Raw genomic sequence first — 27,560 nt, forward strand, 5'->3', positions numbered from 1 at the left:
TCGTCTTTATTGCTATAAAATTAGGAAGATACATCATGATGCAACTAGTGTTGGATGAAAGATGGAATTTCTTTCATCCAAACTATCATCTCCTAAATACATTATTTATATCTACCATCTTTGAAAACTTCATCACATACTTGAGTACATATAAAGATAAGATATACCATGAATTTGTTATTTTATTCCATAACTTGGTATATTATTGTTCATAATCAAGCTGCATTTTAGTAGCTTTGTTTTTTTTGAGATAATTTTTGGCGACTTCTGCAATTTTTGCTACTAGGTCAGTAGTGACATACGAGGTATTTGCAATGGCCTCTTCCTTGACATCATACTTAATCATGCTTTTGATTATGCATGAATCATTGTCCTTCTCTATGATTTGAAGCAAACACGAAAAAGAGTAAGGCCTAAATCAAGATATCCTCCTTCCATCACCTCTAGTTCTTTCATGCATTTCTCATTGTCATACTTTGTGAACTTCTCTCTTTGCACAGAAAACCCATGTGAGCCTAATTCAATAGAAAGGAAGTTTAATTAATGAAAAAAAAAGATGGATGGAAGTATCTCAAAAAGAAAAAAAAGAAAAAGAAAAAGAAAAAGAAAAAGAAAAGATGGAAGTAACTATTCAAATTGAAACTTTAAAGAGAACATAGAAGCATAAACAGTCTACAACCACTTACTTGGCCTACAACCACTCCCACTCCCTGATTGACTCGACCCACTCACTTAGCCTATAACCACTACCACTCATAAGTCACAAATTTGGTCAAAGGCTCAAAAGTGTAAAAAGACAAAAACTTAAAACTTAAAAACACTACAAACAATAAACACACACACATAGAGAGACGGTCAAAGACGCAAAACTCAAAAAAAAAAAAAAAATTTTATATCAAAAGACTGTAACCACACACAGAGAAAGAGAGTTTATCGAAAGACTAAAAAACACACTGAGAGAGAGAGAGAGAGTCGAAATCCCAGATCAAGCAGCAGTGGTGGCGATGCAACCTTACTTGGTTAGACTTGGACTTGCTAATTTTGTTTCTTGAAGTTCAGAAGCTAAATTTAGCTGTGCTTAAAAAAATTAGGTTCAAGGTCAAGTTGTGCAAAATTTTATTGTAGGAGGGTCAAAAAAAAATTTAAAAAGATATTATATAATTTTTTTTCCCAGGAGGTTCATTTGAATCCCTTGCCTTCAACATAGCACCACCCTTAAATCCTTGATACCGAGGTCATATTAAATTTTCTACATTGTAGATAATAATATTAATGACACTATTTATCATTTTTTTTTTTGTTGATAATTTGATAGTTGGGAGATGAGAGATTTGAACCTTATACATTTTGGTTGAAAACTCCTAGAAAAGCTAATTGAGTTAGAAGACTCTAGGAAACATTACCCATCGACTTGCAGAGCTATTTTCAAATATAAATGTTTTCAGTGTCAAATATAGCTAACATTGAGTGTTTTATTTCATAAATGCATTACAGATTTTCTTATGAGTCATTTACCTTATTATGTAACATGTTTTATTTTATTTTTGTTAAAATTGTATATATTGTATGAGTTTAAATTGACTCATTTATTTTGATTTTTAAGTTTATTTGCTTATGTACAACATTTTACAAGTATACATTTTTTTATGCTAATGTAAACTTTTTGAAAGCTTCATTTTTTTTTTTTTTTGAAGTACAAATATACTTTTGTGAACTTTTAACATGTTGTTAAGCCTCATTTTCTTTGCTATTTACTTTTTTCTTTGGCATGTTATATATATATATATATATAATCTTTTGATCTTGCTAATTCAGATGATGTTGATGATATCCTTCAACAAGCTGATTGGAGAGAACACTTTGGGCTAGTTGCAGAGTATATGAAAAGAAGAAACATCCGTTTCCTGGCCATTTGGTCAATTATGGTAATGATTCTGAGGATGCCGGCAAAAGCCCCAACTAGCTTTCCCAAATGTTTGAGTATGGTTTTATCAGGCTCATAAAATTAACAAGTCTTGACCAAGCCAGTCAGCTTCCACAAATCATTCAAACTGCTATTAATAATTTTGAAAGTCCATTTGTTTCCATCAGATGTTGGAGCACCCTGCCAAAATGGGAAAGGGGTAACTGGATGGATTAATGGGTACACCCACCAAGGACAATGGTATGAAGGAGATTCTCACTGTTGAAGATAATGAGCTTCCTGATTTCTGAAAATGGAACATTCCTAAAGTTGACACTAAAACTGTTTACAAAACTAGTTGGGCTGAAACCACTTTTCATCCTATTTACAAAGTGAGAACTATTGAACAAACATTCTCTATTTCTAAGATTCATGAAAAATGTTGCTTGTTTTCTAAAAGAAATATTAATGATTTCATTGCTAAAAAACTCAGTTATTTGCATATTGGTATGGTTCAAGTTGCTATTAAGCCACTCACCCGAAAGGGTATTAATGCTTCTGTTCTCATGTGTTTACAAGATGCTAGATTTAAGCACTTTAAAGACAGCATTTTTGGTATGATTACTGCTTCTTTGTATGATGGTCCTGTTTATTTCAATTGTTATCCTAATCTTACTCTTGCTTTGGATGATCCTAATATTGTTAAAGCCTTGACTTTGAATATTGCTTCATCTGGTTATATCATGGACAAAGGTAGTAAACCTTTTGCCTTGATTTACCACATTTATTACAGGTTGTTGGGTACTCAGTTAAATCCTAGTTGTTTAAATAATAGAGAACCTTCTGGTAAAACCATGTTAATTCAATATTCAACTCCTGATGCTAAAGTTCAAGTTCCAAAAATGATTCAATGGCAAGATATCAAGCTTCCCACTGAATGGTTGTTGGAACGAGAATCCCCTATTGCTAAACCTGTTTTTGATGAGCTAGATCTCACAAATATTCAACAATATCTTGATGGTACTGTTAAAATAAGTTTTCAAAATATTCAACCCTTGAAGATCAATGAAGGAAGACATTCCTTTGCTAGATTTGAAAGTATTTCTAAAAGAGATCAAGATCTCAATGATTTTTTACGAAAGGCTCCCAGCGGGACAACCTTTTAAACATGAAGGTGCATCTTCTGGAGTAAAACCCAGTGGATCAACATCTCTTTAGGAATTTGTCCCAGCAACGATGACACATTCCAGTGGTGATATGATGATTTTGCAGGAAGTTTTATCTAAAATAATACAATTACACAATGGAACCTATTCAGAACTTCCAGATTCTATTAAATTTATTCTTGATAACTTTCAAGCTTCTTTTAATAGAAACCACCATAACCTATTTCAACAAACCCTTCAAGCACTCAAAATTCACCTTGTTAACCTTACTGCATATATTGGTTCCTTTCCAAATTGCTTCCCAAAGCACCAAATGGACATTCTCACAGACGTGGGTGTGGTGAGACAAGGGTTTGGTAAATGACCTCTCAAGGGTATGACAATGGAGAGGAAGAGAGTAGAGGAATTTGTAGAGTCTCTTTAGATGAAGATTGGGGATGAATCAATCTTGTATTTCTCTAGGGTTTTCTCTCACAAAATTCTCTTTGGAAGCTCTCACAAAATGATGGGTATAAGGGTGTATATATAGTAGGGTGAGAAGGGAATGCAAAACGTCAGTTTTTGCCAAACAGGGCAAGTTGGCGACTTGAACTCGCGGCTTGGCCAAGTCGCGAAATCAAGTCGCGACATAACGGCCTGGCTAGACTGGAACTTTTGTCCTGTAGCGTGACAATTGGCGCGACCCTTTAGCTTCCCAGTGTGCCTCTCACGTGACTGCATTTCGCGGCTTGCCAGTCGCGAACCACCCGTGAGTCCTAGTCGCGAGACTCTGTTTTTCTTGCACACTCTTGAGCTTTTCTTCACATCTTCTTACACACTACCCTTGCAATTTTTCCACCTAAATACAGGGTTACTAAGTGCTAAATTACAAGCAAATTGGTCACGGAATAAAGCCAATTAGATGGTTGATTAAATTCAACCTTACACCGGCTTTGGAGAGAAGATTAGAAGCATATTTAGCTTGGGAAAGATAGTATCCATCAGAGGATGAGGTAACCTCAAGCCCAAGAAAATAGCTGAGAGTACCTAAATCTTTCATCTCAAAATGCTGACTAAGGAAGTGCTGGAGAGAGCGGATAACTGCAGAATCATCTCCAGTAATAACCATATCATCAACATAGAGAAGAATAAGAGTGATACCAATAGAGGATCTTCGGACGAAGAGAGCAGTGTCATGAGGACTCAAAGTGAAACCCTTCTGAGCAACAACTGAGTTGAACTTTTCAAACTAAGCTCGAGGAGCCTGCTTGAGGCCATAAAGAGCACGGCGAAGGCGACAAACTTGACTGCCTGAATGTGGATAGCCAGGGGGTGGTTGCATGTACACTTCTTCTTGAAGGTCTCCATTGAGGAAAGCATTCTTCACATCCATTTGATAAAGAGGCCAACGACGAACTGCAGCCACAGCAATGAGACATCTGACAGATGTAAGGCGAGCAACAGGAGCAAATGTTTCCTCATAGTCAATGCCATACTCTTGGGTAAAGCCCTTGGCAACTAGGCGAGCCTTGTATCGTTCAAAAGATCCATCAGCCTTGGTCTTGATCTTATAAACCCACCTACAACCTACTACAGACTGACCAGGAGGCAAATCAACCATATCCCAAATGTGATTTTTATAAAGGGCATCTAGTTCATCATTCATAACTTGCTGCCAAAGAGGGTCAGTATGGGCCTCACGATAAGTGTGAGGTTCATAGAGGGTGGCAAGGGCAAAAGAGCAGTGATAATCAGAGAGATAAGGGGGAGGAATGCTTACTCGAGTGGAACGACGAAGTTCAGGACCATCAGGAGACTCAGGAGAGGGTGGTGTCACAGGATCCGAGACAGGCGGGTCATATGCCGGGGACAAAACCGGAGATGAGTTGTCTGGAGAGGCAGCCGATGTTGAAGAATCCTCCACAAGTTCAGGATAGAGAGGGAGGAAAAGATCAGTAAAAATGGGAGACTCAGAGGAAGAGGATGTAGGAAACTGTTGAAGACTCGTAAAAGGACGATGTTCCCAAAACTCAACATGACGGGAGACACGAAGACGATGAGAAATGGGATCATAGCAGCGAAACCCCTTTTGAGATACACCATAACCAAGGAAACAACAGAGACGAGCACGAGGTTGGAGCTTTGTTCGTTCATGAGGAGGAAGAGAGACAAAGCAAGCACAACCAAAAACCCGAAGAGAGGAGTAGTCAGGGGTTCGACCATAGAGAAGCTCAAATGGTGATTTGTTGTGTGTAGTTGGTGAAGGGATACGATTAATGGTGTATACAGCAGTGAGTGCAACCTCACCCCAAAAGCGATCAGGAAGAGAGGCAGAAATGAGAAGGGTGCGGACAACATCAAGAATGTGACAATGTTTTCGTTCTGCACGACCATTTTGTTGAGAGGTGTAAGGACAAGACCGCTGAGTAAGTGTACCATGATTGTCTAAAAAGGATAGGAAAGATTTATCATTATATTCTTGAGCATTATCCGATCGAAAAACTTTGACGGTGCTGATTGAATTGTGTTTCAATCATTTTATGAAATGTTTGGTAAATAGACACAAGTTCAGACCTATGATGAAGCAGATAAATCCAAGTATATTGAGAAAAATCATCCACAAATATGACAAAATATCTAGATCCCCCCTCAGTAGGAATAGGTGCAGGACCCCAAATATCAGAATGTATAAGATCAAAGGGTGCAGAAGAAAATGAGTCACGATTATTAAAGGGCAATTTTGTTTGTTTGCCAAAATGACAGGAAGTACAATCAAATTTTTGAAACTGAACTAAACCTAAATGACCTTGAGAAGCTAACAACTAAAGACGAGATAAGGATGGATGACCAAGACGAGCATGCCATAGATCAGGTGAGGAGGTGGTAGTGGTAGCAGCTGCAAAAACAACTTGTGAAGGAATCTTCAAGTCATGAACCTCAAACATGCGACCAACCTTACGGCCTGTCCCAAGCACTTGACTTGTCCGGGGATCCTGCACATCCACACCATGATTAGTAAAGAGAAGATCTACGCCTAATTCACAAAGTTGACCAACAGAAAGCAAATTGAGGGATAACTTTGGGATATGAAAAGTGTCACTAAGGGATAAACAAGGAGAAGAGATTGTTCCTTTATGACTAACAGGCATAGGAGTTCCATCAGCAGTGTAAATGGTGATTGGATGTTCTAAGGGTGCTTATCATACCTGGTGTATATGTTTTCTTCAGAATAGTCCCAATCCCTCCATCACCTTCTATAACCTCAATCTTCTCAACGATACTTCCATCTTCTACAAGAAGTTTGCTAACCCAAGCCTGCCATAAAGCTCCCATGCTTCACTAGCGAGCACATTTACCTCCAGCTCGTGTGAGAGTTGCCCAGACATCTTTTTTTAAATGCACTTGCGGAAGCAAATATGTTGGGATGTGTTAGGCATGTTCTTTCCTTGTGATATATATAGGCTCCAAATTTGTGTGAAGATTAGTAAAGTGTCTTACAATTGAATAGGGTTCGAATATTGCCTACACCGAAAATCAATTGATGTCTTAGCCTAATGATAATAGCAATCATTATGGAATATAATGGATTCCATATGTTGAAATTCTAACCTATTTATTAAAAAGTTTATGTTTGAACTAAAGGAAAGAGGGTGAAAATTTAGGTACAGTACATTAAATGTTATACATTAGGTTTCTCATTTGAATGAACACCTGGTTGTTACTTTTACATTTAATTTTCTTTGAAAGGAAGAACACTATTTGGATGTAGCCCAATCAGGTTGAACTCATCAAGCCCTTATTAAAAAAATTTTAACTTAATATTTTTATGATCCGTTTTCTATGTAGGTTTGTATATCAAGCAGTGGTGGCTACAAGATTTTTTGTCCAAGGGGGTCAATAAGAAATATAAATTATATAAAATCTAAAATCAAAGAGATATTGAATATATTGACCTCACAAAATGAGATATTTTCTCGTTGCCTTAGTCTGAAGGAAGATTGTTCATGTCAACGGGACTATACTTAGAAGATGAATTTTGAGTTGGAGATGAATCTTGTGGTCTACATAATTTCCTTTTAAGAATATATTCATAGTACTAGCAAAAGAATAAAAGATAAACTATAAGTTGATTTAACATTTTTTTTTCAAATGCAATAAACATGTTAATTATTGTTGTTAAATAAAAATTTAATTATTATTACTTAGAATATTTTAATTTATTAGTTAATGTCTTTTAGTCTTTACCGTTCTTTTATTGAACTCAAAACACATTTTAAGCCTAAATGTTTACAATTCTTTAATTTTTTTATTAGTTTACAATTCTTCAATTCGTTTTCAATTCTTTAATTCTTTAGTTTACTATTTTTTGCTAATATTAATTTATCAGTTTACAATTCTTTAATTGTTTCATTTTCTTAGTGTTAATGCTCCTACTGTAGTGATTGATCCACTCAACTAGCCAACGAACACCCCCACTCACAAGTCACAAATTTCATCAGAGACTCAAAAAGTACAAAATCTCAAAAATTTTACAGTGTGGAAAAATTTTAATTTATCAAAATCACTATTGCAAATTCACTTAACAATGTAATTGCCCATTGACCTCAACTTGCAAAAACAAAAACAAATTCATCACATAACTCAGTGAATTGATATTAACCAAACCTGAATCAATTTTATTTAGAGAACCAATTATCGTGATTCAAGCGTAAGATTTAACAAAATTGATGAAAATTAATTAATAATTTTAAATGTTTTTATTCACCTCTGGTACCATAAGGTGATGCATGATGAGAGAGAGAGAAAAAGAGAGAGTTTAGCATGTGAGTGTGACAGATAGAATGATTAATGGTCACAATATATTGTGTGGAAGACATTCCTAAGATATATATATATATATATATATTTTTTTTTTGTGTGTATTTTTCCTCTTGTAAAACATTTTAATTGGGTTGGATTCTCATTCACACACAAATTTTTGGGGCCTATTTCTATTGGTTCCACTCATTTTTTTGGACGGTGAATTCAATTATTGTCTTCACATTACCTATGAGTATATTATCACATGTTAGAGGAACTCAACGATGAGGTCAATAATGATACGTAGCCTTCAACATTGATCTTGACAATATAAACAAAGAAAAATTCTAGTACCACAAAAGTTTTCCCCTAATTGTGATGTGGCAAAGTGTGATTGGTAAAGAAAAAATTGTGAGTCCATATATAAGTGATGATTAATCACTCACAATCTGGCACGTCACAATTGTGACAAAATGTTGTGTAATAATTTATAGTCCTAGAACTACACATAAATAAAACTTCAGGTACTTCAAGACTGAGTGTAAGTACCATTAGGTGATCCTGTTGGAAATATAATAGTAAATAAACAAGTTTTAAAAGGGTTTTGAGAGGTTCTAATTATTTCTAACTCCTTATTTTTTATTCCCTCAAATTGAAGAGATTTGGAGAGAGAGTAGAGTATAGAAAGTCTTAACTAAATGAATTGCCAAATTTACTTTTACCATACTAACAAAATTACAAACTATGAAAAGACTAATTATTTTTCTGACTTTACTTAACATTTAAACAATGTGGAGGATAATCATTCCCCTCTACAGTTATTCCCATTACTTTCCTTCCCTTTCCTTCCCTCTACTGTTCTCTCCCTCCAAACTTCCAAACATAGCATAAGGTGGTGTGAACTTTGTGATCAATACAATCAAGGCGCAAGGCCAAGGTCCATTGTATTATATTAGAACAACCATTATATTAGACATATAGGTTACCATTTCAAGTAATATTACCCTTGCACTCTAATACAGAAAAGCTAACCAATAGGCTAAGCTCTGTGATGTGACATTTGTCTTAGATTCAATATTTTATTTATTTGGAGTTTAAATTACACTTTTTCAATTGATCATATTATCCTTCTCAATCTATTATTATTATTTGATAATTTTATTAGTGGTTTGAGAATTTTGCTTTTTACATGTGAATATACGATTTATTAATTTATGTTGAAAATAATTTTATTTTAGACTAAAATTTTGTTTATTTGAAAGAATACTAAACACAAATTGTTACACTTGTTTATGCTTTATTAATTTAAATTAACCTTATAAAAATGGTGAAAATTCATTTGAAAGTTGTTTAAATGTTTTTAGACAACTGGCAAAGTCTCTGATAGTTGTATAAGAGATCTGATGTTCAATCCCGACCTATACCAAAAATTGATTGGTGTCTTGGTCTGATGATAAAAAGCTATTATTAGGAGCGGACGCCATAAGTTGAAACTCTAAAAAAAAAAAAGAAGGTTTTTAGACATGTTTTTAGTAAAATTTTGTTAACGTTTACCATTTTAGTACCTTTATTTTGTTAATCTCTTATTCGATGACAAAAGACTTTACTAGTTGAGCTAATTGGAATCCACAACACTAAAACTTTTTATCTGTTGTATTCTTCATAGGATGGAAACTTTATATTTTTTATCTTTTTTGCTTAAATATTAGGGTGGGCTAATCTATAACTATATATCTCTAAAATCTAAAGCGTTGCATATATTGTTGCTACACTCTTATGAAACCACCCCATCCTCCACGTCATTGCCACATCATTATTTTATCTATATTTATTTTTTACTTTTAATTTTTTTTTGACATTATTAAATATGTAAATATATTGGCTTTATAAATTGATCTCAAGTAGTTTTAACTTTACATATTTATCTACTTTGATTTTAATGATATAACAAAGTATTGGACGTGTTTCCCAGAGGTCCGTTGATTTGAATTTTGGGCGTGCTTCCTAGAGGTCTAAGGATTTGAATTTGGATGTGCTTCCCAGAGGTCCCTTGAAATTGAATTTTGGACGTGCTTCCCAGAGGTCCAAAGATTTGAAGTTTGGATGTGCTTCTCAGAGGTCCGATGGAATTTTGGAAGGCATCATTCATGCCAATGTGTGTGGGCCCTTTACCCTAGTATCTGCAACATACATATTTTCAATTAGTAACAGAGTTATTCATTGAAAAGAGTTTAGCATACCTAATGAATGCCCCTAGTTTGGGACATATTCCATGCCTTGATGAATGTTTTTTTTTTTTTTTTTGAGAAGGATGCCTTGATGAATGTTGAGTGTGGATAGTTGACTAGATATTGCACCATTTGAGAATATGGAAAATGATCATAACCTTCTGTTCTTGGTTCCTGAAGAAGAATGAAGATTTTTCCTGGGACTTTTGAATTTTTTTTTTTTTTTTGAAAGATTTGGAAATCTTGAATTTTTTTTTTTTTTTTTGGNTTATATTTTCTTGTCAGTCAAGTTTTAAGGAGCCTTTAAATAGGCCCTTAATTCTGTAAACGTTTTTCATAGACTATTATCAATAAACACAGACATTTTGTCAATTTTCTCTTCTGGTGGATTCCAGTTTTATCTCCTTGTGGATTCAGGGAAACCCCTCGTGGATTCGAGGTTTACTACCAGAAACTAACAATTTAGTTTCTGTCCATCAAAGAGAACATCGTGTGTACTTCTCTTCAGGCTTCCGCGACATCATGACTAAAGAGAGGGGGGAGCTATTTCTCCAAAGTCAATTCTTAGATTGCTTGGTATCATTGGTTGGGTTCAAGATTACTTCTATATTTATCAGTTTGTATTGCTTTATCAATTATCATACCTGGTGTATATGTTTTCTTCAGAATAGTCCCAATCCCTCCATCACCTTCTATAACCTCAATCTTCTCAACGATACTTCCATCTTCTACAAGAAGTTTGCTAACCCAAGCCTGCCATAAAGCTCCCATGCTTCACTAGCGAGCACATTTACCTCCAGCTCGTGTGAGAGTTGCCCAGACATCTTTTTTTAAATGCACTTGCGGAAGCAAATATGTTGGGATGTGTTAGGCATGTTCTTTCCTTGTGATATATATAGGCTCCAAATTTGTGTGAAGATTAGTAAAGTGTCTTACAATTGAATAGGGTTCGAATATTGCCTACACCGAAAATCAATTGATGTCTTAGCCTAATGATAATAGCAATCATTATGGAATATAATGGATTCCATATGTTGAAATTCTAACCTATTTATTAAAAAGTTTATGTTTGAACTAAAGGAAAGAGGGTGAAAATTTAGGTACAGTACATTAAATGTTATACATTAGGTTTCTCATTTGAATGAACACCTGGTTGTTACTTTTACATTTAATTTTCTTTGAAAGGAAGAACACTATTTGGATGTAGCCCAATCAGGTTGAACTCATCAAGCCCTTATTAAAAAAATTTTAACTTAATATTTTTATGATCCGTTTTCTATGTAGGTTTGTATATCAAGCAGTGGTGGCTACAAGATTTTTTGTCCAAGGGGGTCAATAAGAAATATAAATTATATAAAATCTAAAATCAAAGAGATATTGAATATATTGACCTCACAAAATGAGATATTTTCTCGTTGCCTTAGTCTGAAGGAAGATTGTTCATGTCAACGGGACTATACTTAGAAGATGAATTTTGAGTTGGAGATGAATCTTGTGGTCTACATAATTTCCTTTTTAAGAATATATTCATAGTACTAGCAAAAGAATAAAAGATAAACTATAAGTTGATTTAACATTTTTTTTTCAAATGCAATAAACATGTTAATTATTGTTGTTAAATAAAAATTTAATTATTATTACTTAGAATATTTTAATTTATTAGTTAATGTCTTTTAGTCTTTACCGTTCTTTTATTGAACTCAAAACACATTTTAAGCCTAAATGTTTACAATTCTTTAATTTTTTTATTAGTTTACAATTCTTCAATTCGTTTTCAATTCTTTAATTCTTTAGTTTACTATTTTTTGCTAATATTAATTTATCAGTTTACAATTCTTTAATTGTTTCATTTTCTTAGTGTTAATGCTCCTACTGTAGTGATTGATCCACTCAACTAGCCAACGAACACCCCCACTCACAAGTCACAAATTTCATCAGAGACTCAAAAAGTACAAAATCTCAAAAATTTTACAGTGTGGAAAAATTTTAATTTATCAAAATCACTATTGCAAATTCACTTAACAATGTAATTGCCCATTGACCTCAACTTGCAAAAACAAAAACAAATTCATCACATAACTCAGTGAATTGATATTAACCAAACCTGAATCAATTTTATTTAGAGAACCAATTATCGTGATTCAAGCGTAAGATTTAACAAAATTGATGAAAATTAATTAATAATTTTAAATGTTTTTATTCACCTCTGGTACCATAAGGTGATGCATGATGAGAGAGAGAGAAAAAGAGAGAGTTTAGCATGTGAGTGTGACAGATAGAATGATTAATGGTCACAATATATTGTGTGGAAGACATTCCTAAGATATATATATATATATATATATTTTTTTTTTGTGTGTATTTTTCCTCTTGTAAAACATTTTAATTGGGTTGGATTCTCATTCACACACAAATTTTTGGGGCCTATTTCTATTGGTTCCACTCATTTTTTTGGACGGTGAATTCAATTATTGTCTTCACATTACCTATGAGTATATTATCACATGTTAGAGGAACTCAACGATGAGGTCAATAATGATACGTAGCCTTCAACATTGATCTTGACAATATAAACAAAGAAAAATTCTAGTACCACAAAAGTTTTCCCCTAATTGTGATGTGGCAAAGTGTGATTGGTAAAGAAAAAATTGTGAGTCCATATATAAGTGATGATTAATCACTCACAATCTGGCACGTCACAATTGTGACAAAATGTTGTGTAATAATTTATAGTCCTAGAACTACACATAAATAAAACTTCAGGTACTTCAAGACTGAGTGTAAGTACCATTAGGTGATCCTGTTGGAAATATAATAGTAAATAAACAAGTTTTAAAAGGGTTTTGAGAGGTTCTAATTATTTCTAACTCCTTATTTTTTATTCCCTCAAATTGAAGAGATTTGGAGAGAGAGTAGAGTATAGAAAGTCTTAACTAAATGAATTGCCAAATTTACTTTTACCATACTAACAAAATTACAAACTATGAAAAGACTAATTATTTTTCTGACTTTACTTAACATTTAAACAATGTGGAGGATAATCATTCCCCTCTACAGTTATTCCCATTACTTTCCTTCCCTTTCCTTCCCTCTACTGTTCTCTCCCTCCAAACTTCCAAACATAGCATAAGGTGGTGTGAACTTTGTGATCAATACAATCAAGGCGCAAGGCCAAGGTCCATTGTATTATATTAGAACAACCATTATATTAGACATATAGGTTACCATTTCAAGTAATATTACCCTTGCACTCTAATACAGAAAAGCTAACCAATAGGCTAAGCTCTGTGATGTGACATTTGTCTTAGATTCAATATTTTATTTATTTGGAGTTTAAATTACACTTTTTCAATTGATCATATTATCCTTCTCAATCTATTATTATTATTTGATAATTTTATTAGTGGTTTGAGAATTTTGCTTTTTACATGTGAATATACGATTTATTAATTTATGTTGAAAATAATTTTATTTTAGACTAAAATTTTGTTTATTTGAAAGAATACTAAACACAAATTGTTACACTTGTTTATGCTTTATTAATTTAAATTAACCTTATAAAAATGGTGAAAATTCATTTGAAAGTTGTTTAAATGTTTTTAGACAACTGGCAAAGTCTCTGATAGTTGTATAAGAGATCTGATGTTCAATCCCGACCTATACCAAAAATTGATTGGTGTCTTGGTCTGATGATAAAAAGCTATTATTAGGAGCGGACGCCATAAGTTGAAACTCTAAAAAAAAAAAAGAAGGTTTTTAGACATGTTTTTAGTAAAATTTTGTTAACGTTTACCATTTTAGTACCTTTATTTTGTTAATCTCTTATTCGATGACAAAAGACTTTACTAGTTGAGCTAATTGGAATCCACAACACTAAAACTTTTTATCTGTTGTATTCTTCATAGGATGGAAACTTTATATTTTTTATCTTTTTTGCTTAAATATTAGGGTGGGCTAATCTATAACTATATATCTCTAAAATCTAAAGCGTTGCATATATTGTTGCTACACTCTTATGAAACCACCCCATCCTCCACGTCATTGCCACATCATTATTTTATCTATATTTATTTTTTACTTTTAATTTTTTTTTGACATTATTAAATATGTAAATATATTGGCTTTATAAATTGATCTCAAGTAGTTTTAACTTTACATATTTATCTACTTTGATTTTAATGATATAACAAAGTATTGGACGTGTTTCCCAGAGGTCCGTTGATTTGAATTTTGGGCGTGCTTCCTAGAGGTCTAAGGATTTGAATTTGGATGTGCTTCCCAGAGGTCCCTTGAAATTGAATTTTGGACGTGCTTCCCAGAGGTCCAAAGATTTGAAGTTTGGATGTGCTTCTCAGAGGTCCGATGGAATTTTGGAAGGCATCATTCATGCCAATGTGTGTGGGCCCTTTACCCTAGTATCTGCAACATACATATTTTCAATTAGTAACAGAGTTATTCATTGAAAAGAGTTTAGCATACCTAATGAATGCCCCTAGTTTGGGACATATTCCATGCCTTGATGAATGTTTTTTTTTTTTTTTTTGAGAAGGATGCCTTGATGAATGTTGAGTGTGGATAGTTGACTAGATATTGCACCATTTGAGAATATGGAAAATGATCATAACCTTCTGTTCTTGGTTCCTGAAGAAGAATGAAGATTTTTCCTGGGACTTTTGAATTTTTTTTTTTTTTTTGAAAGATTTGGAAATCTTGAATTTTTTTTTTTTTTGTTGGTTGTTGGATCTCGTCTGCGCTGTACACGAATATGAAGTTCTTAGAGAATATAGAGCACAAGATATTATGAGGCTGGAAACTGAGACACCATACCACGCATATATAATGTAGAAACTACATGGGAACAGAAACATATAATCAGTACCTAGCCTCATCAATGTTCATAAAATGTGGAGGAACAAATGCCATCGTCTGCACAACTTCTCTGCCCCCCTGCATCACGAATTAATTAAATTAGTGATTACCAGGATATACCAAAAACTCAATACAATTCAATTCCTTTAAAATGATTGACTAATTAATTAATAGAAGGTTGATACTTGCACACACTTTTTTTTATAGGTTACTTGCACGCGCGCGCACACAACTTATCAAATGGCAAATCAAATTAAAAGGCAGGAAATGAATTACCAATTTGCTTGCAAAGCCTGTAAGTCTATCCTTGGAATTAATTTTACCGTTAACTCTTTGCCTCACATTATCTACATCCACAACCTATGGAAATGAGAGATTAAAGGTCAGACAAGAAATTTTGAGAAAGCAGACCCAACTAAGCTTACAAGTTCTATACGCATAAATCAAACCTTTGAATTGCCTTTCTTCAATCTTACAAGTTCCATAGACCCCATTACTTAATAAGCTTTTACAACATGAGATAGCAAATCCACGGTACAGTCCAGCAATGCCAAGTAGACTCATATAAGCCTCAATACCAGCTGGAATTGCCTAGATGAATATTTCTTTGCTAACACAGTCATATCTAGGGCCATATTCTGTAATGCATCTATGATTGGCGAAAAGTTTTTCTAGAATAAAATAACTTTGTACTCTATCTCAAAGGCCATACAGATTACGGTTTGGGGAAAATTTTAAACCATTCCATAAATCTGGCAGTAACTGGCCTTCTAATTTACCAAAGACCTAGGCTTTGTTGTACATTGGAGATTCTAAGTCTAAATTGTAATATGTTCTATAGCGAAGTACTTTGAAGAGGCTTAATAAGTTTGCAGCAAATTTGTCAGTAGAAACTGCCCAACTTAATACAAAATGAACTATTGAAGATATTATTACTTTCATGACTTCACGGAAAGCTAGTCTATGGTCAAGAAAAAGAAATGCTAGTGTTTGTGGTGCTGCATCTGCTTTGAAGGGTTTTGGTGTATCAATATAACAAAGTTGGGTCTTGAAAAAATTTATCACCCATTTGAACACCTAATAATTCAATAGTTGTGGAAGGGGAGATTTGAACCCTAGAAATCTCCTTTGGAACACCAGGAAGTGCCAGTTGAGCCATTAGGCTCTTGGCTGAATGGCTTCTTATACATACTACTATTTATTGACAATAGTAGTAAATTTACTTCCAAGCAAGAAACAAAGCAGTTAAAAATGGTAACATACCTCATATGGAGCTCTCCTGGTGCTGACTGCATCATTTTCATTGAAAATTGGAATAACCTTGAGAGCTAATAATGACTGTACGGTTTCACTAAGTTGATTTCTAAAAGCTTTGTCCCTAAAATCATTATCTGTTACAAGAAGCTGAGCCGATGTGACAACCAGCTGCGGATGGGGAAAATAGAGTAATACATTAAATCCAAGACATTACCGAAATCACATACCAGGTTCTGTAGTGAGTGCAATGCGATCCCTTTAGATCACAAGTTCAGATGACAATTCATTAGAGCCCAAAGTTTAAGGTACTCCATTGCTGTTGTTAAAAGCCCTTGACTTGCTAAATTTTCAACAAGCTTACACAAAGATGCACTAAATTGCTTCTGCCTAGTTGCCAAGCCAAGGACAATAGTCTTTTCCATCAAATCCTAATCAAACGATTAAAAAAGAAAATAAGTATTGTGGACAGAATATACAGGTCAAAATACACCTCTACAAATACCAAATTAACCTGCAGAAGCTTAACATAGGATTTCCCTCCGTGCTCAGTTCTAAGACTCCTTGACCAAATCGTAAACAATGCACTGGAATGTCACAAAAAGAACTCTATCTTTGCCCAGAGTAACATTGGCGAATATAGCAACTGAAACAACTGAAACACATTGGCGAATATAGCAACTCTTTCCACCAATGTTGGATCCAGTAACAATTTGGCAATACTCTTTTTTTTTTTTTTTTAGGTAATAAAACTTTTAATAAAAAAAAACTAGGCATCATGTTCACGATGGTGAACATTCTGATCAAGAAAAATTGCAGCAGGTTCCAAGACTCGATACTCTCTGTCAGCATGCAAATTTTTGTCATTTGGAACAAAATTGTCTTGTAATGTAGTATCCAAAACTTGCTCAAAAGTAGCAAGTAGTAAACATGAGGCCATGACTTATAAGAAAATGGCCTTTCCTTAACAAATTAGTAACATAAAACTTGACTTACAAAACCAACCCCCCCCCCCCCAACAAAAATCATTATTGTAGCCTAGTAATGCATCTCACCATCATGTAGCCCCATTTGGTCTATAGCCGCGTATACACGTACGGCCTATTCACTGCGACCCTAGGTTCAACAGGTCTATAGCCGTGTTTTTTTCAACGCGGCTACAGGTTAAGACCTATAGCTGCATTTTTGAAAACACAGCTATAGGCTGAGACCTATAGTTGCGTTTTTAAAAATGCAGCTCTAGACCATGTTTTTTGGTGCGTTTTAAAAACACTGCTGTAGGGTATCTAGGTTTGAAATGGAAATTTCAGAAGTTCATTGCCAGAATTTCGCAAGTTACCAACAAAAAATATATCAGCTTGTAAGCCCAAATCTTCAAGTTCATTGCCAAAATATATGGGCTATGAAAAATATATCACCAAAGGACAAAAATAGCACAATGGGCCAACCCCATAGAAAGTAGTATTAAAAAGGTTAAGCTCGCCATAAGGGAGAAGGATGGTAAGCTCAAAAGATTTGAAGCCCAGAACCCATAAAGGGACAAGCCTTAGGGCCCATGAAACGAAGGGAGGAAAGAAGAAAGCCCAGCCTATCCAGAACCATGAAACGAAGGGAGTCCAATGAAAGAACTAGGTCAGGATACCCAGAGGCTGCTAAAGGATCGAGAACCTCGGGACATGCAGCACAGCTAAGAGTGGGATTGAGACAGCTCAAAAGGGGTGCCACGAAACACAAAAAATGAAGAACATATATGTCCTTCTCAAGCACCCAGTGGTGCAGCAAAGAACCAGAAGGTTTGGAGAGTAACAATTCATGAACAAAAGGCTGGTACCTCAGGGAACCTAGGAAAGAAGAACCATAAGGGGAAGTAGCTGGGAAAACCTTCACCCTGGCAGAGATAGATTCGGCTCACTTAGGAAAAATGACAAAAAGGAAGGACAGCCAAAAGCTGAGTCTGAAAAGGTAAGGTTTAGAAGCCTTGAAGGAGGAGAGATTGAAGGTCTGCCCTTCAAGGACACCCTAGAATGGAAAGTCAACAAGAGGCTTTTAGGGAAACAGCACCAAAAGAAGAGAACTATGAGAAATAAGGAATGAGCCAGTTGTTAGAGTGGCTGGCACAACAAGGGCTCTGGTACCCAGGGAGCCGAGGAGGAGAATTAGTGGTACCTCGGATCCCTAGAATGACACTATAAAAGGGGAAGCAGCCAACATCGAAGGCATTCAGCAATAGTAAAAATGACAATAGAATCATTGAGAAAACTCTGTCAAAAACTCAAAGAAAGTAGGGAAATATTGCTCGGTATCCCAAAAACAGTCATTGTAGAACGTACTTGGATTCAAAGGAATTCAAACTTTGCAAGTTTTAGAGGCTTAGATAGCTATCTAAGTCTATAATTTTTGAGCTTATTTGGACCTTCTAACACGTCTTAGTGAGCACATTGAAATCCACAATTAAAAAAAATAATGAAATATTTCATAGTGATTTGAGGATACTTAATAGTTATTTTGTGTGTTTCTTTATTACATTGTTTTCTTTTGCTATTTTCCTTGCTGTTCAATACATATATTCTTGCTTGTTAGTATGTACGTATTGTAGGATTCTTGTTCTGTGCACAACTTGATTTGTAAGCAGCCCATTTAGCTGCGGTGAACCAAGTTCAATCCCTTCAAACTACAACAAGAGGGCTTGGGGTCCTCGCTTCAGCTTGGGCCTAGACACTATCCAAAAAGGGACACTCACAATAAGTAACAACAAAATTAGTGAAAATTGATGTGGTACTAAACTTACTCAACTAATAATAGCTCATTTGTTGAGTTTGCCCCTCTTGTCTTCTTATTTCTACTTTGGAGCTGTCCTCTTGCAAGCATTATCCTTCTTGTCTTCTCACCTCAAAAATCAGCTTTTGGTTTAATGCATAGCCAACCAAAGTGTGTCCTACACAGTTACAAGCTAAAGAAAAAGAAAAGAAGAGTTGAAAGAATTGTTTGTTACATTGTTTGGTATTGTTGTTTGGGCCAAAATGGCCATCCCACCTTTTTTGGAAATTTTTAGCAAAAAAACACTGTTTCGGAAATAAATGGCAAACTACCACTTTTTCTAGAACTCGAGTTACAGAAACTCGAGTTCCTCATTAGTTTTGCCACTGTGGCACTACTGAGTTGGAATTTGGGCGATTAAAAAAAATTATGTGGTACTTGAGCTTGGTAAACTCGAGTACCATGCAACACAATACTCGAGTATACCAGGCTTGAGTACCTTTTATAAATAAAATGCAAAAAATTTTATTTCTACAGTAATTGAGTTTACCAAACTCGAGTACCGTGTAAATTTTTTTTGTTTTGTTTTGTTTTGTTTTGTTTTTTTTTTTTTTTTTTTTTGGGATAATCAACAAATAAACATAAAGATAAAAGTAAGTAGCTTTTTTTATGTTTTTATTTATTTAAATAGAAGCATTGTAAAATATAGAGATTGAGAAACAGTTTATGCAGAAAATAGTGAATAATTTTTATGAGAAAACAGTGAACAGTTTTAATTAACGCAAAAAACAGATTTTATAAATGTAGTAAGCAGCTTCGAATATACAGTAAACATAATGTGTAGAGAGAAAATTTTATTAACGTAAAAACATATTTTATCAATGCCAAAAAACAAATTCGATTATTGTGAAATTTAAATGTGAAAAAGTATTCAGATTTGACTTTTAAATTTAGAAAACATGATTTCACTAGGTGTTTTATGAGAAAACAACGAACAATTTTTTAAATAGTGAACAGAACATAATATACACATAAAAGAGAGTGAACAATTTTTTAAATAATTCTGAACAAAAAATAATTTTATGCAGAATGTTAGAAATGGTTTATGCAGAAAACAGTGAACAATTTTTATAAGAAAACTGTGAACAATTTTAATTAATGCGAAAAACATATTTTATGAATGCAGTAAGTAGATTTGAATATAGAGTAAATATGATGTGCAGAGAGAAAATTTTATTAATGTAGAAACAGATTTTATCAATGTAGAAATATGTTCGATTATTTTGAAATCCAAACAGTTAAAAGCATTTAGATTTGGCGTTTAAATTTAAAAAACGCGATTTCACTAGGTGTTTTATGAGAAAACAGTGAACAATTTTTTAAATAGTGAACAGAAAATAATTTATGCAAAAAAGAGAGTGAACAATTTCTTAAATAATGCTGAACAGAAAATAATTTTATGCAAAATCGTAGAAATAATATATATAGAAAACAGTGAAAATTTTTTATGAGAAAACAATGAACAATTTTAATTAATGTAGAAATTAAATTCATATTTTGAAATAAAATCTCTATATTTTACAATACTTCTATTTAAATAAATAAAAACATAAAAAAGCTACTTTTGTTTATCTTTATGTTTATTTGTTGATTATGCCCCCCCAAAAAAAAATTTACCCTGTACTCGAGTTTGGTAAACTCGAGTATTGTAGAAATAAAATTTTTTGCATTTTATTTATAAAAGGTACTTGAGCCTGGTATACTCGAGTATTATGTTGCATGGTACTTGAGTTTACCAAGCTCGAGTACCACATAATTTTTTTTAATCACCCAAATTCCAACTCAGCAGTGCCATGGGGGTAGAACTGATAAGGAACTCGAGTTCTAGATAAAGTGGTAGTTTGCCATTTATTTCCGAAACAATGTTTTTTTGCTAAAAATTTCCAAAAAAGGTGGTATTTGGCCATTTTGGCCCTGTTGTTTGTCCTACACTGTTTAGTTAGAGATTGAGAGCTCCACAAAAGCCATTCGGCCATTGTGTGATGGAAATACACACATAGAGAATTCGACAACCACAGAATGTTTTTTTTTCTTTGACAAACTACAACCACAGAATGTTGGTGTTTAAAAGAAGATATTCATTGTTACTGGGTTTTGTGGTGAGAGGCTTATATTCTGACAGTATTCTAACAATCCCTTCCAACTCAACTTGAGTTTAGAAGTCAAAATACAAAAAAATGGTCGTCGTAGAAGAGTTCTAATAGTATTCTAACACAAGACGCCAACAACATTTTACAAGACTAGAGCATTCACATAGGTAAAGCTATAACATAAAAAAGTAAAGCCAAATTCAATGCGTTTCTCATTGTTATGCTCTGTGAACTTCTCTACATGCTCAGTAATCCCAGGTGTGCCTAATTCAATGAAAAGAAAGTTGAATGAAAGAAAGATGAAATAATGATTAAAATTTAAACTGTGAAGAAATATTATCATGATTTTTAAATAGAGTTTGTAGTGTGCCTTATATTAGAATCATATGTATTCTCTCTCCCTTGTGCATGTACATGTGTTTCTAAAATAATGAAAGCCTTCAAATCCACTGTGGTGACTATTTCGAGTAATAGCATATTTACATGCTTGTTGTAGCTACGTAACTTAACGTCCAAATTATATATGAAAAATTCTTAATGTGCTATAAATTTTACTAAAAAGGAGTTTATAAATTGATGTAGTATTGAATGTAATTAGCGTTACTTTAATAATATAATAAATATTGAAATAGTTTTTTTTTTTTTAATTTTTATTTTATTTTATTTTTTATGATTAATATTAAAATAGACTATAACTAATGTAAAAAAAAAAAAAAAAAAAAAAAGACAAAAGAAAATAAATACACTCTAACTAATTCTAATTTTACACATTTAACCTGTCAACATTAAAGGTAATTCTTACATGCTCCAGGAGCAATACTCTCTCCTCTCACATGAGGAGTGGGCCCACTGCATAGGTCTCACCATGAGACCCATCTCTCATGTGAGAGGAGAGAGCATTGTTCCCAAAATATCTAAGTTTTTTCCCAACATTAATCGAAGCACATGCACATGCTACACAAGAATTGCCTTTTCCTAACTCTCTCTCTCTCTCCCTCTCTCTCTCTCTCTCTTTTGCTAGGAGTCTTTTCCTAACTAACACCATGTGAACTTGGGCCAAGAGTAACTTTTGACCACATGCTCCTGTGTTGCATTGAAGTCCAAATCGTTGCATTGTCACATAATTCACATGCTCTTGGGTCAGGAGTAACTTTTCAAAATTCACATCCAATAAAAAATATATAGAAGGAGTTTGATAGGATTTTCTCCAAATTAATTTGAAGAGAAACCTTGTTCATAGTCGATTACAGCAAGTGCTTGATTTGAACAAGGATTTCCTTAACACCTCTGTCTCTCTCTCTCTCTCTCTCTCTCTCTCTCTCTGCAACACAAACTGAAATTAAGATAAGGGCAATGTTATGACAACTTTTTACACAATTATAGGCTATGTTTTGGTTTGATAATAAAAAACAATCATCAGGATTAAATGACATAAGTTGAAATTCTCTAAAATAAGTACTTAAGATAAATTACGTGATATATTGTGACTAGAGGATTTAAAAAAAAAAAAAAGTTAAGATTAAAAAATTACTTTTATATGGACCCATTACTGATACTATTTTTATTTTATGCCAATCACCAATATTAAGAAAAAAATTGTTAAAGTTTTTGTGTCCCTAAACTTAAATTCTCACTAGTTTATCTTTTTGCAGACTTCTTCTGGGGATTGATCACTTAAATCATCATATGTTGAGTAGCCCATTTAAATTCAAACTACCATCTCCTAAATAAAGAAGCCATTCATATTTATTGCTATAAAATTAGGAAGATACATCAAGATGCAATTGGTGTTGGAAGAAAGATGGAATTTCTTCCATCCAAACTACCATCTCCTAAATACATTATTTATATCTACCATCTTTGAAAACTTCATCACACACTTAAGTACATATAAAGATAAGAAATACCACGAATTTGTTATTTTATTCCATAACGTGGTATATTATTGTTCATAATCACTCTGCGTTTTTAGTAGCTTTGTTTTTGATGAGATAATTTTTGGCGATTTCTCCAATTTTTGCAACTAGGTCAGTAGTGACGTTCGAGGTATTTGCAACAGCTTCTTCCTTGATATCATACTCAATTGTGCTTTTGATTATGCATGAATCATTGTCCTTCTCTATGATTTCAAAGCGAACACGAAAAAGAGTAAGGCCTAAATCAAGATATCCTCCTTCCATCACCTCTAGTTCTTTCATGCGTTTCTCATTGTCATACTTTGTGAACTTCTCTCTTTGCACAGAAAACCCATGTGAGCCTAATTCATTAGAAACGAAGTTTAATTAATGACAAAAAAAGAAAAAAAAAGAAAAAAGAAAGTAACTATTCAAATTGAAACTTTAAAGAGAACATAAAAGCAAATAAAGTAGTCATTCATTTCTGACTAAAGAGAGGGGGGAGCTATTTCTCCAAAGTCAATTCTTAGATTGCTTGGTATCATTGGTTGGGTTCAAGATTACTTCTATATTTATCAGTTTGTATTGCTTTATCAATTATCATATCTGGTGTATATGTTTTCTTCAGAATAGTCCCAATCCCTCCATCACCTTCTATGACCTCAATCTTCTCAACGATACTTCCATCTTCTACAAGAAGTTTTGCTAACCCAAGCCTGCCATAAAGCTCCCATGCTTCACTAGCGGGCACATTTACCTCCAGCTCGTGTGAGAGTTGCCCAGACATCTTTTTTTAAATGCACTTGCGGAAGCAAATATGTTGGGATGTGTTAGGCATGTTCTTTCCTTGTGATATATATAGGCTCCAAATTTGTGTGAAGATTGGTAAAGTGTCTTATCATCGAATAGGGTTCGAATATTGCCTACACCAAAAATCACTTGGTGTCTTAGCCTAATGATAATAGCAATCATTATGGAATATAATGGATTCCATATGTTGAAATTCTAACCTATTTATTAAAAAGTTTATGTTTGGACTAAAGGAAAGAGGGTGAAAATTTAGATATAGTACATTAAATGTTGTACATAAGGTTTCTCATTTGAATGAACACCTAGCTGTTACTTTTACATTTAATTTTCTTTGAAAGGAAGAACACTATTTGGATGTAGCCCAACCAGGTTGAACTCATCAAGCCCTTATTAAAAAAATTTTAACTTAATATTCTTATGATCCGTTTTCTATGTAGGTTTGCATATCAAGCAGTGGTGGCTACAAGATTTTTTGTCCAAGGGGGTCAATAAGAAATATAAATTATATAAAATCTAAAATCAAAGAGAAATTGAATATATTGACCTCACAAAATGAGATATTTTCTCGTTGCCTCATTCCGGAGGAAGATTGTTCATGTCAATAAGACTATGCTTAGAAGATGAATTTTGAGTTGGAGATGAATCTTGTGGTCTACATGATTTCTTTATTATGAATATATTCATAGTACTGGCAAAAGAATAAAAGATAAATTATAAGTTGATTTAACATATTTTTTTTTTCTAATGCAATAAACATGTTAATTATTGTTGTTAAATAAAACTTTAATTATTATTACTTAGAATATTTTAATTTATTAGTTTATGTCTTTTAGCCTTTACCGTTCTTTTATTGAACTTTAATTTATTAGTTTACAATTCTTTAATTGTTTCATTTTCTTAGTGTTAATGCTCCTACTGTACTGATTGATCCACTCAACTAGCCAACGAACACCCCCACTCACAAGTCACAAATTTGGTCAGAGACTCAAAAAGTACAAAAACTCAAAAATTTTACAGTGGAATTAATTTATCAAAATCACTATTGCAAATTCACTTAACAATGTAATTGCCCATTGACCTCAACTTGCAAAAACAAAAACAAATTCATCACATAACTCAATGAATTGATATTAACCAAACCTGAATCAATTTTATTTAAAGAACCAAATATCGTGATTTAAGTGTAAGATTTAACAAAATAGATGAAAATTAATTAATAACTTTAAATGTTTTTATTCACCTCTGGTACCATAAGGTGATGCATAAAGAAAGAGAGAGAGAGAGAAAAAGAGAGAGTTTAGCATGTGAGTGTGACAGATAGAATGATTAATGGTCACAATATATTGTGTGGAAGACATTCCTAAGAGATATATATTTTTTTTGCGTGTGTATTTTTCCTCGTGTAAAACATTTTAATTGAGTTGGATTCTCATTCACCCACAAATTTTTGGGGCCTTTTTCTATTGGTTCCACTCCTTTTTTTGGACGGTGAGTTCAATTATTGTCTTCACATTGCCAATGAATATATTATCACATGTTAGAGGAACTCAACGATGAGGACAATAATGATACGTAGCCTTCAACATTGATCTTGACAATATAAACAAAGAAAAATTCTAGTACCACAAAAGAGTACACATAAATAAAACTTTAGATACTTCAAGACTGAGTGTAAGTACCAATAGGTGATACTGTTGGAAATATAATAGTAAATAAACAAGTTTGATTCAAAAAATACCATCCCAAAGAATTAAAAAGAATATAAATTAGCAAGTAGAAAATAAGGAGAAAAATTGAAGAACAGGCTTGTAATGCTATAGAATTATGCATAGAGCGTTACTTTTAAAAGTAAACTTTTTTCATCTAGAGTAAAACTCAGTGTGACTAGTTCTCTAGGCCAAATAATCCCTCATGGTTTGACTGGTGTTAACTTTCGTGATGGGTGCACTTCCACTGACAGAGGTTCAAAAACAATCTTCTAATGCCTTTATGTAGAACAAGTATAAATTGTCAAAAAATATGTGATATAGAATGAAAACCATGTCTGATGGAGAATAAGAGCAAAAGAAAAAAAAGTTAGGGGAAAAAGCATTCCCCCCAGCCCCCCTCCCCCTTTCTATGTTTGCGGTAACTCTCAATTTCCCTCATTATATTTGAAACCAACCTGTTAATGACATATTTGATGTAATTAGCTAATCCTTTGACAAAACGCACTTTACTTGTAATTGGATAGATTTAGGATGTGTTTAATACTCCAAAGAACAATAGTTCAAGTCTAGTATTAAAGTCATGCAAGTATGTCCAAGAAACAAGTGAAGAAGTGCTAATTCATTAAAACTTGACAACTGCTCGACAGATAGCTATCGAGGTATCTATCGAGGTTACGGGAATTCAGAATTTCAGATTTGATTTTCGGCCCATGTTTATGTATTTGTGTAGGATTTCTTTTCTTACAATCCTAGACCTATATAAGGCTTATTTTAGAGGCCGTTGCATAAGAGAATACAAGGAGAACATATACAAAAGGTGACCGATGCCTTATTCTCTCTAGAAGAAGCTATTGCGTCTTTTGCGCCTTAGGGTTTTGTAAGCAAGTGCTTCTTGATCATCATTGTTGATGAAGTGAAGAACTTTGCAACCAACATTCTTCTTGTAGTTGGTGATTGAAGTCGCATACTAGACTCGCGCAATTGGTTAGTCACGTACTGGGATTTGTGCATCAAAAGGGTAGCATTCATATATTGAAGAGTTCAGATGTTCTGAAGCGATAGAAGGTTTTTGCTGTAAGTTCATTTACAGAGATTGTAGAGTCTAGAGACAATGGTTTTGTACTAGATCTAAAACTTCTCTTTACTATAGTGGATTGCTTTTTGGGAAGATTTTCCTCTAGATTTTTTACTGTGAAATTAGTTTATTTCATTGATTTTCCTGGTTCATCATATCTTGTCTTATTTATTTTTTTGCTACATTATTTTGACATGATACTAATGTTTGTTTGTTTTTAACTAGTTTTATTCATAATAAATCTAATTAACAACTTGGGTTTAAAACTTGTTAATTGTATTAACTGGGGTCTAAATTTCCCAACACAACCAATTTCCCCTTCTATGTTTGGAAAATGAGCAAATACTTTAAATTCGTTACTTTTTCAGTTAAATCCAGTGAAATTATAATTATTACAAATGCAATCTATGAAAACAATAATACAATCTTCAACTTTTTCTCTTCCTTGTGGTGTACAACTAATGATTTCTTTAAAATTTTTTGTTAGATTTAACTGAGAAAATAACAAGTTGGGGGTATTTGCTCATTTCCTAAACATTTTTTGGGGGGGGGGGGGATTGGTTGATTTTAAAAATATAAGGGGGAATTGTAAACTACCCCAAATATAAAGAGGGAAAACAAGGAAAATGTTTTTTTCCTTAAAAGTTGGATTAAGATCTTTTAGAGTTTCTAAAGTACTCTACTAAATAAATTTCTTTTAATCTTGACTCTTTATTTTATAATAAATGGTTTTGATAATGCCACATCATTAATTTAATAACGAAACCTTAAAATAATGTTGTCATATCAACTAATTAAAATAAAAAAAAATTGTCATGTCAGATCTTAAGCACTATGTTTGTGACAATATACTATGTTGTGGGAGATTATCCTATGTCATTAATTTGTTTGTTTGTTTGTTTTTTTTTTTTTTTGGTTTTTTTTTTTGGGTGAAATAATATAGGATATTATTAGTTGGATTCTGA

At 33.3% G+C, this 27,560-nt stretch overlaps 1 protein-coding gene and 1 pseudogene across 1 annotated transcript; both read right to left on the reverse strand.

Moving 5' to 3' along the window:
* Positions 1–202: 202 nt before the first annotated feature.
* LOC136065443 (norbelladine synthase-like) lies at positions 203–10,985 on the reverse strand (annotated as a pseudogene).
* An 11,928-nt stretch (positions 10,986–22,913) lies between these two features.
* On the reverse strand, positions 22,914–23,812 carry LOC112033445 (norbelladine synthase). Its single transcript, XM_065768612.1, has 2 exons — positions 23,623–23,812; positions 22,914–23,381 (listed from the first exon to the last, which is right to left on the reverse strand). Exons 1-2 carry the CDS (start codon positions 23,786–23,788, stop codon positions 23,062–23,064), a joined length of 486 nt encoding a protein of 161 aa, XP_065624684.1. The 5' UTR covers positions 23,789–23,812; the 3' UTR covers positions 22,914–23,061.
* Positions 23,813–27,560: the final 3,748 nt, after the last annotated feature.

This window comes from Quercus suber, unplaced genomic scaffold (genome assembly GCF_002906115.3).
Source record: "Quercus suber isolate HL8 unplaced genomic scaffold, Cork oak 2.0 scaffold_972, whole genome shotgun sequence".
Lineage (NCBI taxonomy): Eukaryota > Viridiplantae > Streptophyta > Magnoliopsida > Fagales > Fagaceae > Quercus > Quercus suber.